This window comes from Oncorhynchus mykiss, chromosome 3 (assembly GCF_057628025.1).
Source record: "Oncorhynchus mykiss isolate SJ-2025 chromosome 3, ASM5762802v1, whole genome shotgun sequence".
NCBI classification, from domain to species: domain Eukaryota; kingdom Metazoa; phylum Chordata; class Actinopteri; order Salmoniformes; family Salmonidae; genus Oncorhynchus; species Oncorhynchus mykiss.
The window spans coordinates 93,559,295-93,574,482 of NC_143024.1; the positions used below are offsets into that span (position 1 = coordinate 93,559,295).

The following is a 15,188-nucleotide window of genomic DNA, read 5'->3' on the forward strand; positions in this document are numbered from 1 at the left end:
CAGTGTATTTGTGGTAATGCTCTGACTGCCTAACTATAGCTGTGGTTGTCAATGCAGTGAGCAGTAGTCTGAAGTCATGCGACTGGCTTGCTGGTGAATTCTTGTAAAGAAAGTATTGTCACTAGGAAGTGTCCGGAGGATTGTGTTATAACAATACGTTCATATGATTTGTATTGTGTTTGTTTTTTTTTACTCTATTTTCATTGTTTGTGTAGAAAACTATATGTTCTGTAATATATTGTGTATTTAGCCCCCCTCCTACTCCTCCCTTTTTTTTAGAGAGAGAGAGAGGTTTTTTAGAAACCCTGTTTCTTAATGAGGGGGAGCTGAGAAGGTGCTGAGAGGGGATTATCTGATGTGGTGGCAGGGTGCCAACTCCGTCGCTGTTTCTGTGGGTTTACTGGGTGATTACCCATGAAATGGGGCTGCTCCGTAGTCACAGCACTACAATGCTCCCTTGTTTCACTGCACCAACACCAACCCCGCACCCAACAGAGTGGACCTGGGTTCCAATACTACATTTTGGAATCTTTTTCAAATACTTTTGAGCATTTGCTTTCGGAACGCCTAGATTGCCAGATGGGTGCACGGGGGGGTTTTGCACTTTTGGGACTATTCTATTGGTTAAATTGTGCCAAGCAAACTTAATCAAGCCCAGATAATTTCTGTTCACTTTCAAATAGTATTTGAACCCAGGGCTGGCCCCAACCTCTGCAGTGGTTCTAGAGTAAATCAGGCCAATCCATGTTAGTCCCAGGCTAACAGCCATGTCAGTTAACCAACCGCACATTGTTTTCTGCTGACTCTAGGTTGTTATTAGTTCATCGTGTTTTCTTTAGGTGTGCTGCTAGACAAATTAGCAAATACAGCCCTTTTTTAAAAACCGACAAATATGTTTTTAACAGGACGGCTCATTGGCTGCTGCTGTGCTGGGTAGGCACTGAGTGAATTGAATGGAATAGGGAGGGGTGAAATTTGAATGGGTGCTGTGCCAGCCTGGTCTTGTCTCTGCACAATATATATTAGCTGCTGTGTGGTTACCACAGACTTTTTTTGTTGTAGTTGTGAACGATTATACACAGGAGCACTATTTCCACCTATGAGACAAGCCATTCTGGAACGTCTATTCAACCTCTCGCCCCTCCCTAATCAACTGATCCCTACGAACCATTTCTATCACCTCCTTTTGGTTTAATTAGACAGGTCGACGTGAACGAGGCAGTCGATGTGTTGTCCGAGTGCGACAACAATGTTCTGCTGTATGTTTTCATTTCCACAGGTCAGCTGATCAGCGACGACATCTCTGAGATCATCGCCCGGTTCAACAACAACTACTACACTCCTTACAGTAACCAGCTGACCACCAAGTCTGCCAGCGCTCAATACGATGACAGTTATTTAGGTAATTCCTATTTTTGTCCCAAATGGCACCTGATCAAAAGTAGGGCACTATAATAGGGAATAGGGTGCCCTATGGGCTCTGGTCTAAAGTAGGGCACTATATAGGGAATAGGGCTCTGGTCTATAGTAGTGCCCTATATAGGGAATAGGGCTCTGGTCTAAAGTAGTGCCCTATATAGGGAATAGGGCTCTGGTCTATAGTAGTGCACTATATAGGGAATAGGGCTCTGGTCTATAGTAGTGCACTATATAGGGAATATGGTGCCATAGGGCTCTGGTCTAAAGTAGTGCACTTTATAGGGAATAGGGCCCTGGTCTAAAGTAGTGCACTATATAGGGAATAGGGTGCCCTATGGGCTCTGGTCTAAAGTAGGGCACTATATAGGGAATATGGTGCCCTATGGGCTCTGGTCTAAAGTAGTGCACTATATAGGGTATAGGGTGCCATTTGGGCTCTGGTCTAAAGTAGTGCACTATATAGGGAATAGGGTGCCATTTGGGCTCTGGTCTAAAGTAGTGCACTATATAGGGAATAGGGTGCCCTATGGGTTCTGGTCTAAAGTAGTGCCCTATATAGGGTATAGGGTGCCCTATGGGCTCTGGTCTAAAGTAGGGCACTATATAGGGAATAGGGCTCTGGTCTAAAGTAGGGCACTATATAGGGAATAGGGTGCCCTATGGGCTCTGGTCTATAGTAGGGCACTATATAGGGTATAGGGTGCCCTATGGGCTCTGGTCTAAAGTAGGGCACTATATAGGGTATAGGGTGCCATTTGGGCTCTGGTCTATAGTAGTGCACTATATATAGGGAATAGGGTGCCCTATGGGCTCTGGTCTAAAGTAGTGCACTATATAGGGAATAGGGTGCCCTATGGGCTCTGGTCTAAAGTAGTGCACTATATAGGGTGTAGGGTGCCCTATGGGCTCTGGTCTAAAGTAGGGCACTATATAGGGAATAGGGTGCCCTATGGGCTCTGGTCTATAGTAGGGCACTATATAGGGAATAGGGTGCCCTATGGGCTCTGGTCTATAGTAGGGCACTATATAGGGAATAGGGCCCAGGTCTAAAGTAGTGCACTATATAGGGAGTAGGGTGCCCTATGGGCTCTGGTCTATAGTAGGGCCCTATGTAGGGTATAGGGTGCCATTTGGGATGCATTGTCTGGTAAAATGTGTTTTGTTCACTTTGTTCTGAAGTGGTGTTTTTAAAGGGGCAATCTGCAGTTGAAACAATGTGCTCTCCCTGCCACTTTTTAGATAAAAAGCAGGTGGATGGCAAAGAATCCACTCTCACTGTGATTACTAGACAGATCTATGGATGTGTTGCCGATGTGAAATGGCTAGCTAGTTAGCGGTGGTGCGCGCTAATAGCGTTTCAGTCGGTGACGTCAATCGCTCCGAGGACCTTGGAAGTAGTTGTTCCCCCTTTGCTCTGCAAGGGCCGCGGCTTTTTGTGGATTGATGGGTAACGATGCTTCGTGGGGTGGCTGTTGTCGATGTGTGCAGGGGGGTCCCTGGTTCGAGCCCCGGGTTAGGGGCGAGGAGAGGGACGGAAGCTATACTGTTACAGATGCATGGACGGACCATCCATGATATCAACGTTACAGTTTAAAACATGTTTACACGCTATAGGTCCTTATCAATAAAATGGCACCAAAAAGGTGCGTTCAATGTAGCTGTTCAAGACCCCAGCTCCACTAAAACCACTGTCAACTAAAGGCCCTGAACTCTGTTGGCATCACTTATTTTAGTTTGTTAAACTCATTCAAATGTTTGTTTACTTTCAGGTTACTCTGTGACCGTCGGAGACTTCAATGAGGATGGAGAAGATGGTATGACTTGCCCTCATGGTCCTATCACTATAGTCCTATCCCTTATTTATCCTATCACTATGCTCCCATACCTTATTGTTCTATCACTATGGCCCCATCCTTTATTGTCCTATCACTATGGCCCCATCCTTTATTGTCCTATCACTATGGCCCCATCCTTTATTGTCCTATCACTATGGCCCCATGCCTTATTGTCCTATCACTATGGCCCCATGCCTTATTGTCCTATCACTATGGTCCCATCCCTTATTGTCCTATCACTATGCTCCCATACCTTATTATCCTATCACTATGGTCCCATACCTTATTGTCCTATCACTATGCTCCCATACCTTATTGTCCTATCACTATGGCCCCATCCCTTATTGTCCTATCACTATGCTCCCATACCTTATTGTCCTATCACTATGGTCCATGCCTTATTATCCTATCGCTATGCTCCCATACCTTATTGTCCTATCACTATGCTCCCATACCTTATTGTCCTATCACTATGGCCCCATGCCTTATTATCCTATCACTATGCTCCCATGCCTTATTGTCCTATCACTATTGTCCTATCACTATGCTCCCATCCCTTATTGTCCTATCACTATGGTCCTATCACTATGCTCCCATCCCTTATTGTCCTATCACTATGGTCATATCACTATGGCCCCATGCCTTATTGTCCTATCACTATGGCCCCATGCCTTATTGTCCTATCACTATGCTCCCATGCCTTATTGTCCTATCACTATGCTCCCATGCCTTATTGTCCTATCACTATGCTCCCATCCTCTATTGTCCTATCACTATGGCCCCATCCCTTATTGTCCTATCACTATGGCAATATCACTATGGCCCCATGCCTTATTGTCCTATCACTATGGCCCCATACCTTATTGTCCTATCACTATGCTCCCATGCCTTATTGTCCTATCACTATGGCCCCATACCTTATTGTCCTATCACTATGCTCCCATGCCTTATTGTCCTATCACTATGGTCCCATCCCTTATTATCCTATAACTATGGCCCCATCCCTTATTGTCCTATCACTATGGCAATATCACTATGGCCCCATGCCTTATTGTCCTATCACTATGGCCCCATACCTTATTGTCCTATCACTATGCTCCCATCCCTTATTGTCCTATCACTATGGTCATATCACTATGGCCCCATGCCTTATTGTCCTATCACTATGCTCCCATGCCTTATTGTCCTATCACTATGCTCCCATGCCTTATTGTCCTATCACTATGGTCCCATCCCTTATTATCCTATCACTATGGCCCCATGCCTTATTGTCCTATCACTATGCTCCCATGCCTTATTGTCCTATCACTATGCTCCCATGCCTTATTGTCCTATCACTATGGCCCCATCCCTTATTGTCCTATCACTATGGCAATATCACTATGGCCCCATGCCTTATTGTCCTATCACTATGGTCCCATACCTTATTATCCTATCACTATGGCCCCATACCTTATTATCCTATCACTATGCTCCCATACCTTATTATCCTATCACTATGGCCCCATGCCTTATTGTCCTATCACTATGCTCCCATACCTTATTGTCCTATCACTATGCTCCCATACCTTATTGTCCTATCACTATGGTCCCATCCCTTATTGTCCTATCACTATGCTCCCATACCTTATTGTCCTATCACTATGCTCCCATACCTTATTGTCCTATCACTATGGTCCCATCCCTTATTGTCCTATCACTATGCTCCCATGCCTTATTGTCCTATCACTATGGTAATATCACTATGGCCCCATGCCTTATTGTCCTATCACTATGGCCCCATCCCTTATTGTCCTATCACTATGGCCCCATGCCTTATTGTCCTATCACTATGGCCCCATCCCTTATTGTCCTATCACTATGGCCCCATGCCTTATTGTCCTATCACTATGTCCCCATGCCTTATTGTCCTATCACTATGGTCCTATCACTATGGCCCCATGCCTTTATTGTCCTATCACTATGGCCCCATGCCTTATTGTCCTATCACTATGGTCCTATCACTATGGTCCTATCACTATGGCCCCATGCCTTTATTGTCCTATCACTATGGCCCCATGCCTTATTGTCCTATCACTATGGCCCCATGCCTTATTGTCCTATCACTATGCTCCCATCCCTTATTATCCTATCACTATGCTCCCATCCCTTATTGTCCTATCACTATGGCCCCATGCCTTTATTGTCCTATCACTATGGCCCCATGCCTTATTGTCCTATCACTATGCTCCCATCCCTTATTATCCTATCACTATGGCCCCATGCCTTATTGTCCTATCACTATGGCCCCATGCCTTATTGTCCTATCACTATGGCCCCATGCCTTATTGTCCTATCACAATGCTCCCATCCTCTATTGTCCTATCACTATGCTCCCATCCCTTATTATCCTATCACTATGCTCCCATCCCTTATTGTCCTATCACTATGCTCCCATCCTCTATTGTCCTATCACTATGGCCCCATGCCTTATTGTCCTATCACTATGGCCCCATCCCTTATTGTCCTATCACTATGGTCCCATACCTTATTGTCTATATAGAACATCTCAATGGTGATCTCATTCTAACACTGTAAGTGATTTCTGTTTTTTCTGTTCTGTTGTACAGACTATGTTACTGGGGTACCCAGGGGAGACAAAGCTCTGGGCTATGTAAGTATTATGAGATTATAGCTACAAGCACTATAGAACTAGCCTTCATTTAACCTCCATTCATCCTGTCCTATGATGTGTGCTGTCGTCAGCTGTCAGCACACACAGACTGGATGACCAGGCTAACTATTATTATTATTATTATTAGAGTGTAAATCTGGGTAGAAAATGAAACTCAGTCAGTTAAATGGAGTCCGTTATTTTTTGTTGTTGCCATGTAGGTGAACATCTTCAATGGGAGGAACATGGAGTCAATGCTGAATTTCACAGGAACGCAGGTAAGTTATGGCAGTGGTCTTACTGTGGCAAAGTGGTCAAACATATATCTATATTCCCCTCCAGTTTCCTTCATCTTAGCCATCCATGCACGTCATAAGGGGATGCTAGTCTCCTCTCACAGCCAGACCAAAGATATGCCTGGTCGTATTGCTTCCACAGTGGGCCGCTGTGGAAGGTGAGCGAGACCAAAGAGATGCCTGGTCGTATCGCGTCCACAGTGGACCGCGGTCAAGTTACTGCCCTGCAGCTAGAATAGACTAATAGCTGCCATATCGCTATAGTTATTTATCATCCAAAATGATTACGTAGGACCATAGCACTGCTTCCTGTCCCTCTGTGGACACCAACGTCATCCTGTTATTTGTTATTGAGCCCCGAGTTCACATCTGGAAGCTATTCACAGCACTGGAAGAAGAAAGATGTCAAAGCTGAGGAGTGTAGAGGAGAAAGAAAGGATGAGAGAGCAGAGAAGAACTCTGGCTACAGCTGGTTAATCTCGAGATGTGGAGATCAACGCCGCTGAGCTCTGACTGGCTACAGCTTGTTAACCTCGAGATGTGGAGATCAACGCCGCTGAGCTCTCTGACTGGCTACAGCTTGTTAACCTCGAGATGTGGAGATCAACGCCGCTGAGCTCTGACTGGCTACAGCTTGTTAACCTCGAGATGTGGAGATCAACGCCGCTGAGCTCTCTCACTGGCTACAGCTTGTTAACCTCGAGGTGTGGAGATCAACGCTGCTGAGCTCTCTGACTGGCTACCAGCTAGTTACGCTAGCAGGCTAGGCTAACCTCGAGATGTGGAGATCAACGCCGCTGAGCTCTCTGACTGGCTACCAGCTAGTTACGCTAGCAGGCTAGGCTAACCTTGAGATGTGGAGTTCAACGCCGCTGAGCTCTCTGACTGGCTACCAGCTAGTTACGCTAGCAGGCTAACCTCGAGATGTGGAGATCAACGCTGCTGAGCTCTCTCACTGGCTACAGCTGGTTAACCTCAAGATGTGGAGATCAACGCCGCTGAGCTCTCTGACTGGCTACCAGCTAGTTACGCTAGCTAACGTTAGCAGGCTAGACTAACCTCAAGATGTGGAGATCAACGCCGCTGAGCTCTCTGACTGGCTACCAGCTAGTCACGCAAGCTAACGTTAGCAGGCTAGGCTAACCTCGAGATGTGGAGTTCAACGCCGCTGAGCTCTCTGACTAGCTACCAGCTAGTTACGCTAGCTAACGTTAGCAGGCTAGACTAACCTCAAGATGTGGACATCAACGCCGCTGAGCTCTCTGACTGGCTACCAGCTAGTCACACAAGCTAACGTTAGCAGGCTAGACTAACCTCAAGATGTGGAGATCAACGCCGCTGAGCTCTCTGACTGGCTACCAGCTAGTTACGCTAGCTAACGTTAGCAGGCTAGGCTAATTGAAGCTGTATGTGCTTTCTCATCCTACATTTAAAAAATAAATAAAATGTTTTACCTTTTATTTAACTAGGCAAGTCAGTTAAGAATAAATCCATATTTTCAATGACGGCCTAGGAACCGTTACAAATAACAATAACTCCATTCAGACAATTTAGTACCAGCCTACCTTTTGGCTCTTGGTTATTGTAGCCTGTTCTTTCTCCTTTTTAACTTTTTAATTCTGTCCTTTTTAATTCCATCTTCCATTTATTTGAGATATCTCCTATCTTTTGCTACACGCGAAGCTGAGGCTCTATGACTGTAGCCTATTACCGCTTTGATGACTCATGATTTGGCCAACGACAAGCTACACGCGCCACTCTCTACTCTGGTGAAAAGCAAGAGCGACAGCATCGTCAATGATAACATTTCTCTCTCTACTGCAGCGGCCTGTTAGGATCTGTACGGGCCCTTCTGGACGAGTTAGTTTAAAAGTACACTTACCCGAGGAGACCCGTGACAATCAGAACCGACTCAGACCCGTAACGTTATTTAGAATTGTGGATCCGGACCCTCTCGGGTATTCTGGTACATGTTGATCCAAGAAAACCTGTAAGTCAGAGTGTTGAGTCTTTTCAGGAATACGACCCCCTCCTCTCTCTCACACACACACACACACACATATACACACACACACACACACACACACACACATACACACACACACACACACACACATATACACACACACACACGTTAACAGCCTATACATCTCCAGACTCTTTTTCTCTGTTCTCCACGTAAACCATGAAACTGTGTGTGTGTGTGTGTGGGCCGACTCCGAGCCAACAGGACGGTAGAAATGCTGACATAATTTATATGCTTTTTGTTGTTTGACCGTTTCTCCTGGAATCCACCCACCTACACAGAGACACACGGAAACGGAGAAGAACTCTGATATACCACCTACTCTCTTTGTGCTGCTTTGTAGCTAGTTCTGCTTTGGATGCACTCATCATTTGTAGACTCACTGTTCTGTATACATGATGTGAGCTCGAAGGAATCAGTCCCCGTAACCGATGTGACACGGCTAGCTAGCGTAGCGGGCGGGGGCGGCACTAATAGCGTTTCAATCGGTGACGTCACTCGCTCCGAGGACCTTGGAAGTAGTTGTTCCCCCTTTGCTCTGCGAGGGCCGCGGCTTTTTGTGGAGCGATGGGTAACGATGCTTCGAGGGGTGGCTGTTGTCGACGTGTGCAAGAGGGTCCCTGGTTCGAGCCCCGGGTAGGGGGCGAGGAGATGAGACGGAAGCTAAACTGTTATATATGGAACTGTGGTAATTCATATTTCGATCCTGACGGTGGACTCTATGGAGAAATAGTGAGTAGGCTACACGATCTCTGGAAGATCTCATTGTATTTCTCTGTTTCCTCAGATGGCTGCCTACTTTGGCCATTCAGTGGCAGCGACCGACCTCAATAATGATGGGTAAGCAATGATGTTTCTGAAAAAATGGTTATTTGGATGCTGATTGGACGAGCAGCAATCCAAGCCGGGCTGTATTGGCCGTCACAGACACACCTAATGGCTGTACAGCGAGGGTTAATATAAGCATTTAGTTTGGTACAGCGGGGGTTAATTTAAGCATTTAGTTTGGTACAGCGAGGGTTAATATAAGCATTTAGTTTGGTACAGCAGGGGTTAATATAAGCATTTAGTTTGGTACAGCGGGGGTTAATATAAGCCTAGCATTTAGTTTGGTACAGCAGGGGTTAATTTAAGCCTAGTATTTAGTTTGGTACAGCGGGGGTTAATATAAGCCTAGCATTTAGTTTGGTACAGCGGGGGTTAATATAAGCCTAGCATTTAGTTTGGTACAGCGGGGGTTAATTTAAGCATTTAGTTTGGTACAGCGGGGGTTAATATAAGCATTTAGTTTGGTACAGCGGGGGTTAATATAAGCATTTAGTTTGGTACAGCAGGGGTTAATATAAGCATTTAGTTTGGTACAGCGGGGGTTAATATAAGCATTTAGTTTGGTACAGTGGGGGTTAATATAAGCATTTAGTTTGGTACAGCGGGGGTTAATATAAGCATTTAGTTTGGTACAGTGGGGGTTAATATAAGCATTTAGTTTGGTACAGTGGGGGTTAATATAAGCATTTAGTTTGGTACAGCAGGGGTTAATATAAGCATTTAGTTTGGTACAGCGGGGTTAATATAAGCATTTAGTTTGGTACAGCGGGGGTTAATATAAGCATTTAGTTTGGTACAGCGGGGGTTAATATGAGTCAAGCATTTAGTTTGGTACAGCGGGGGTTAATATGAGTCAGGCATTTAGTTTGGTACAGCAGGGGTTAAAATAAGCATTTAGTTTGGTACAGCGGGGTTAATATAAGCATTTAGTTTGGTACAGCGGGGGTTAATATGAGTCAGGCATTTAGTTTGGTACAGCAGGGGTTAAAATAAGCATTTAGTTTGGTACAGCGGGGTTAATATAAGCATTTAGTTTGGTACAGCAGGGGTTAATATAAGCATTTAGTTTGGTACAGCGGGGGTTAATATGAGTCAGGCATTTAGTTTGGTACAGCGGGGGTTAATATGAGTCAGGGATTTAGTTTGGTACAGTGGGGGTTAATATAAGCATTTAGTTTGGTACAGCGGGGTTAATATAAGCATTTAGTTTGGTACAGTGGGGGTTAATATAAGCATTTAGTTTGGTACAGTGGGGGTTAATATAAGCATTTAGTTTGGTACAGTGGGGGTTAATATAAGCATTTAGTTTGGTACAGCGGGGGTTAATATAAGCATTTAGTTTGGTACAGCGGGGGTTAATATGAGTCAGGCATTTAGTTTGGTACAGCGGGGGTTAATATGAGTCAGGCATTTAGTTTGGTACAGCGGGGGTTAATATAAGCATTTAGTTTGGTACAGCGGGGGTTAATATAAGCATTTAGTTTGGTACAGCGGGGGTTAATATAAGCATTTAGTTTGGTACAGCGGGGGTTAATATAAGCATTTAGTTTGGTACAGCGGGGGTTAATATAAGCATTTAGTTTGGTTCAGCGGGGATTAATATGAGTCAGGGATTTAGTTTGGTACAGCGGGGGTTAATATGAGTCAGGCATTTAGTTTGGTACAGCAGGGGTTAATATGAGTCAGGCATTTAGTTTGGGACAGCGGGGGTTAATTTAAGCATAGCATTTAGTTGGGTACAGCGGGGGTTAATATAAGCATTTAGTTTGGTACAGCGGGGGTTAATATAAGCATTTTGTTTGGTACAGCGGGGGTTAATATAAGCATTTAGTTTGGTACAGCGGGGGTTAATATAAGCCTAGCAATTAGTTTGGTATAGCGGGGGTTAATATAAGCATTTAGTTTGGTACAGCGGGGGTTAATATAAGCATTTAGTTTGGTATAGCGGGGGTTAATATAAGCATTTAGTTTGGTACAGCGGGGGTTAATATAAGCATTTAGTTTGGTACAGCGGGGGTTAATATAAACCTAGCATTTAGTTTGGTATAGCGGGGGTTAATATAAGCATTTAGTTTGGTACAGCGGGGGTTAATATAAGCATTTAGTTTGGTACAGCGGGGGTTAATATAAACCTAGCATTTAGTTTGGTACAGCGGGGGTTAATATAAGCATTTAGTTTGGTACAGCGGGGGTTAATATGAGTCAGGCATTTAGTTTGGTACAGTGGGGGTTAATATAAGCATTTAGTTTGGTTCAGCGGGGATTAATATGAGTCAGGCATTTAGTTTGGTACAGCGGGGGTTAATATAAGCATTTAGTTTGGTACAGCGGGGGTTAATATAAACCTAGCATTTAGTTTGGTACAGTGGGGGTTAATATAAGCATTTAGTTTGGTACAGCGGGGGTTAATATGAGTCAGGCATTTAGTTTGGTACAGCGGGGGTTAATATGAGTCAGGCATTTAGTTTGGTTCAGCGGGGATTAATATGAGTCAGGCATTTAGTTTGGTACAGCGGGGGTTAATATGAGTCAGGCATTTAGTTTGGTATTCCCTCCCTGTTTGTCTTTCCCCCCCTCTTTGTTTCCTAATGAACACAACCCTTCTTCAGGATATGTATTAATGGTAAAGAGAGCTTTTAGAAGTGTTGGGATCCACTCAAGGCAAATTAGACTTTCATGTCCTGTTGCAGTGTTAATTTATCTCAAGAAGATGACAGGCCGGTTAATTATCCAGCCGTCATGGCTTCACGTCTTCTCCTGAGTCCGGGCTGCTTTCAGATGAATTAGTTACAGTTTACCATCCATACTTTTTAATATGATGAATACATATTTACTCACTCTAAATACACACAGATGCAGCTGTAATATCTGGGCTGATTTTTAAAGTAGGTTATGTCATACCATTCGTATTTGCAGTGCCATTATCACTTAGGGGACATTTTTGAAAATGTTGTGGAGATCAAGTCCATAAAAGCCCAAATATTGTACATGGTCAATTGTAAGACAAAAAAACAAAGAAGAAGAGTTGGTTTCATAAAACAAATGAATACTACTATTACTGGACTAAATAAACACTTTCAATGGAGAGTCCATATTGAACAGGTTTCATAGTACCGGGCTAGGCTTAGTCTATGTTCGGGAAACCAGCCCAAAATGTTATTAAAAAGAGGGTGTACTTTATATCTCATAGAAATATCCGTCTCTGTCTGAGCCTGAGCATTTAGTTAAAGTACACATCGCTGTGTTATTTTTAGTGCTGCAAAATACCATGAATTTTGAACCTTTTATTTCAACTCAACACATTCTTATTTACAATGACGGCTCACCCCCCCCGGAACAAAACCCAGGACGACGCTGGGACAATTGTGCGCCAGCACTATGGGACTCCCAATCACGTAATCGAACCAGGGTGTCTTTAGTGACGCCTCAAGCACTGAGATGCAGTGCCTTTTTTACCATGAATTAGTCGTCCACCATTGGAAGTTTGTCTTCTGTTAGTGTAAACCCTAATCATGTCTCTGTCTCTCCTCAGGCTGGTGGATCTGTTTGTAGGGGCCCCTCTGTTCATGGACCGTGGTAGTGATGGGAAGCTGAGGGAGGTGGGTCAGGTGTCTGTGTTCCTGGGGAAGGGAGGCTTCTCCTTCCACACACCCATCACACTGAGTGGGACAGAGATCTACTCACGCTTCGGCAGTTCTATCGCCACACTGGGGGACCTGGATATGGATGGCTTCAACGGTATGTATGATGCCTCAACGGTATGTATGAGTCCTCAACGGTATGTATGAGGCTTCAACGGTATGTATGATGCCTCAACGGTATGTATGAGGCCTCAATGGTATGTATGAGGTCTTAACGGTATGTATGAGGCCTCAACGGTATGTATGAGGCTTCAACGGTATGTATGAGGTCTTAACGGTATGTATGAGGTCTCAACGGTATGTATGAGGTCTCAACGGTATGTATGAGGTCTTAACGGTATGTATGAGGTCTTAACGGTATGTATGAGGTCTCAACGGTATGTATGAGGTCTTAACGGTATGTATGAGGTCTTAACGGTATGTATGAGGTCTCAACGGTATGTATGAGGTCTCAACGGTATGTATGAGGTCTCAACGGTATGTATGAGGCCTTAACGGTATGTATGAGGTCTCAACGGTATGTATGAGGCCTTAACGGTATGTATGTATGAGGCCTCAACGGTATGTATGAGGCCTTAACGGTATGTATGAGGTCTCAACGGTATGTATGAGGTCTCAACGGTATGTATGAGGCCTTAACGGTATGTATGTATGAGGCCTCAATGGTATGTATGAGGCCTTAACGGTATGTATGAGGTCTCAACGGTATGTATGAGGTCTTAACGGTATGTATGTATGAGGTCTTAACGGTATGTATGTATGAGGTCTTAACGGTATGTATGAGGCCTTAACGGTATGTATGAGGTCTCAACGGTATGTATGAGGCCTTAACGGTATGTATGAGGTCTCAACGGTATGTATGAGGCCTTAACGGTATGTATGTATGAGGCCTCAACGGTATGTATGTATGAGGCCTTAACGGTATGTATGTATGAGGCCTTAACGGTATGTATGAGGTCTCAACGGTATGTATGAGGTCTCAACGGTATGTATGAGGCCTTAACGGTATGTATGTATGAGGCCTCAATGGTATGTATGAGGCCTTAACGGTATGTATGAGGTCTTAACGGTATGTATGAGGCCTTAACGGTATGTATGTATGAGGCCTTAACGGTATGTATGTATGAGGTCTTAACGGTATGTATGAGGTCTTAACGGTATGTATGAGGTCTTAACGGTGTGTATGAGGCCTTAACGGTATGTATGTATGAGGTCTTAACGGTATGTATGAGTCCTCAGCGGTATGTATGAGGTCTTAACGGTATGTATGAGGCCTTAACGGTATGTATGTATGAGGTCTTAACGGTATGTATGTATGAGGTCTTAACGGTATGTATGAGGTCTTAACGGTATGTATGAGGTCTTAACGGTATGTATGAGGCCTTAACGGTATGTATGTATGAGGTCTTAACGGTATGTATGAGTCCTCAGCGGTATGTATGAGGTCTTAACGGTATGTATGAGTCCTCAACGGTATGTATGAGGTCTTAACGGTATGTATGAGGTCTTAACGGTATGAGTCCTCAACGGTATGTATGAGTCCTCAACGGTATGTATGAGGCCAACTCGGGGAGATTCCCTGGTTTGAAGACAAAGGCCAAACCACCATGAAGGGTTGTTAGTGATCTTCCTGTAATGTTTCTCTGTTCCAGACATTGCCATAGCTGCACCCTACGGCGGGCCGAAGCACAGGGGCCTAGTGTACATCCACAATGGGAGGGCTGCAGGGCCTGACCCAGTGCCTTCTCAGGTCCTAGTGGGGAGGTGGGCCTCCTCTTACATGCCCCCCAGCTTTGGATACTCCCTGCACGGAGCCACCGATATTGACCAGAATGGATACCCAGGTAGTTTGATACTAGAATACATACCCAGATAGTTTGATACTAGAATATATACCCAGGTAGTTTGATACTAGAATGGATACCCAGGTAGTTTGATACTAGAATGGATACCCAGGTAGTTTGATAGATACCCAGGTAGTTTGATAGATACCCAGGTAGTTTGATACTAGAATAGATACCCAGGTAGTTTGATACTAGAATGGATAGAAGAGATACCCAGGTAGCTTCGTACTAGATTGGCTACCCAGGTAGTTTGATACTAGAAGAGATACCCAGGTAGTTTCATACTAGAATGGATACACAGGTAGTTTCATACTAGAATAGATACCCAGGTAGTTTGATACTAGAATAGATACCCAGATAGTTTGATACTAGAATGGATACCCAGGTAGTTTGATACTAGAATGGATACCCAGGTAGTTTGATACTAGAATGGATACCCAGGTAGTTTCATACTAGAATGGATACCCAGGTGTAGTTAGGGGAAGTATGGGTGTTGTTGAAAGGCGTTAGGAAGTTAAGCTCTGCTAGTATTTTCCTGGGTTTGTGGTGACTGAATGCCTACAGATTTGGCTCTTACTTGGCAAAAAAAGTAAAACATAAAGGATTTGATTACGGGGCTTGTTGCTTAGTAAGCCCGCTGGCATTA

At 44.4% G+C, this 15,188-nt stretch overlaps 1 protein-coding gene across 1 annotated transcript in view; it reads left to right on the forward strand.

Moving 5' to 3' along the window:
• The window catches only part of LOC110522711 (integrin alpha-V), a 64,204-nt gene that overhangs the window by 12,168 nt on the left and 36,848 nt on the right, over window positions 1-15,188 (forward strand). The window contains exons 7-13 of the mRNA XM_090230475.1: window positions 1,280-1,402; window positions 3,189-3,233; window positions 5,864-5,907; window positions 6,129-6,185; window positions 9,017-9,069; window positions 12,590-12,795; window positions 14,351-14,542. Of these exons, the coding sequence (XP_090086601.1) occupies window positions 1,280-1,402; window positions 3,189-3,233; window positions 5,864-5,907; window positions 6,129-6,185; window positions 9,017-9,069; window positions 12,590-12,795; window positions 14,351-14,542 (720 nt within the window). The remainder of the gene's footprint in view (window positions 1-1,279; window positions 1,403-3,188; window positions 3,234-5,863; window positions 5,908-6,128; window positions 6,186-9,016; window positions 9,070-12,589; window positions 12,796-14,350; window positions 14,543-15,188) is intronic.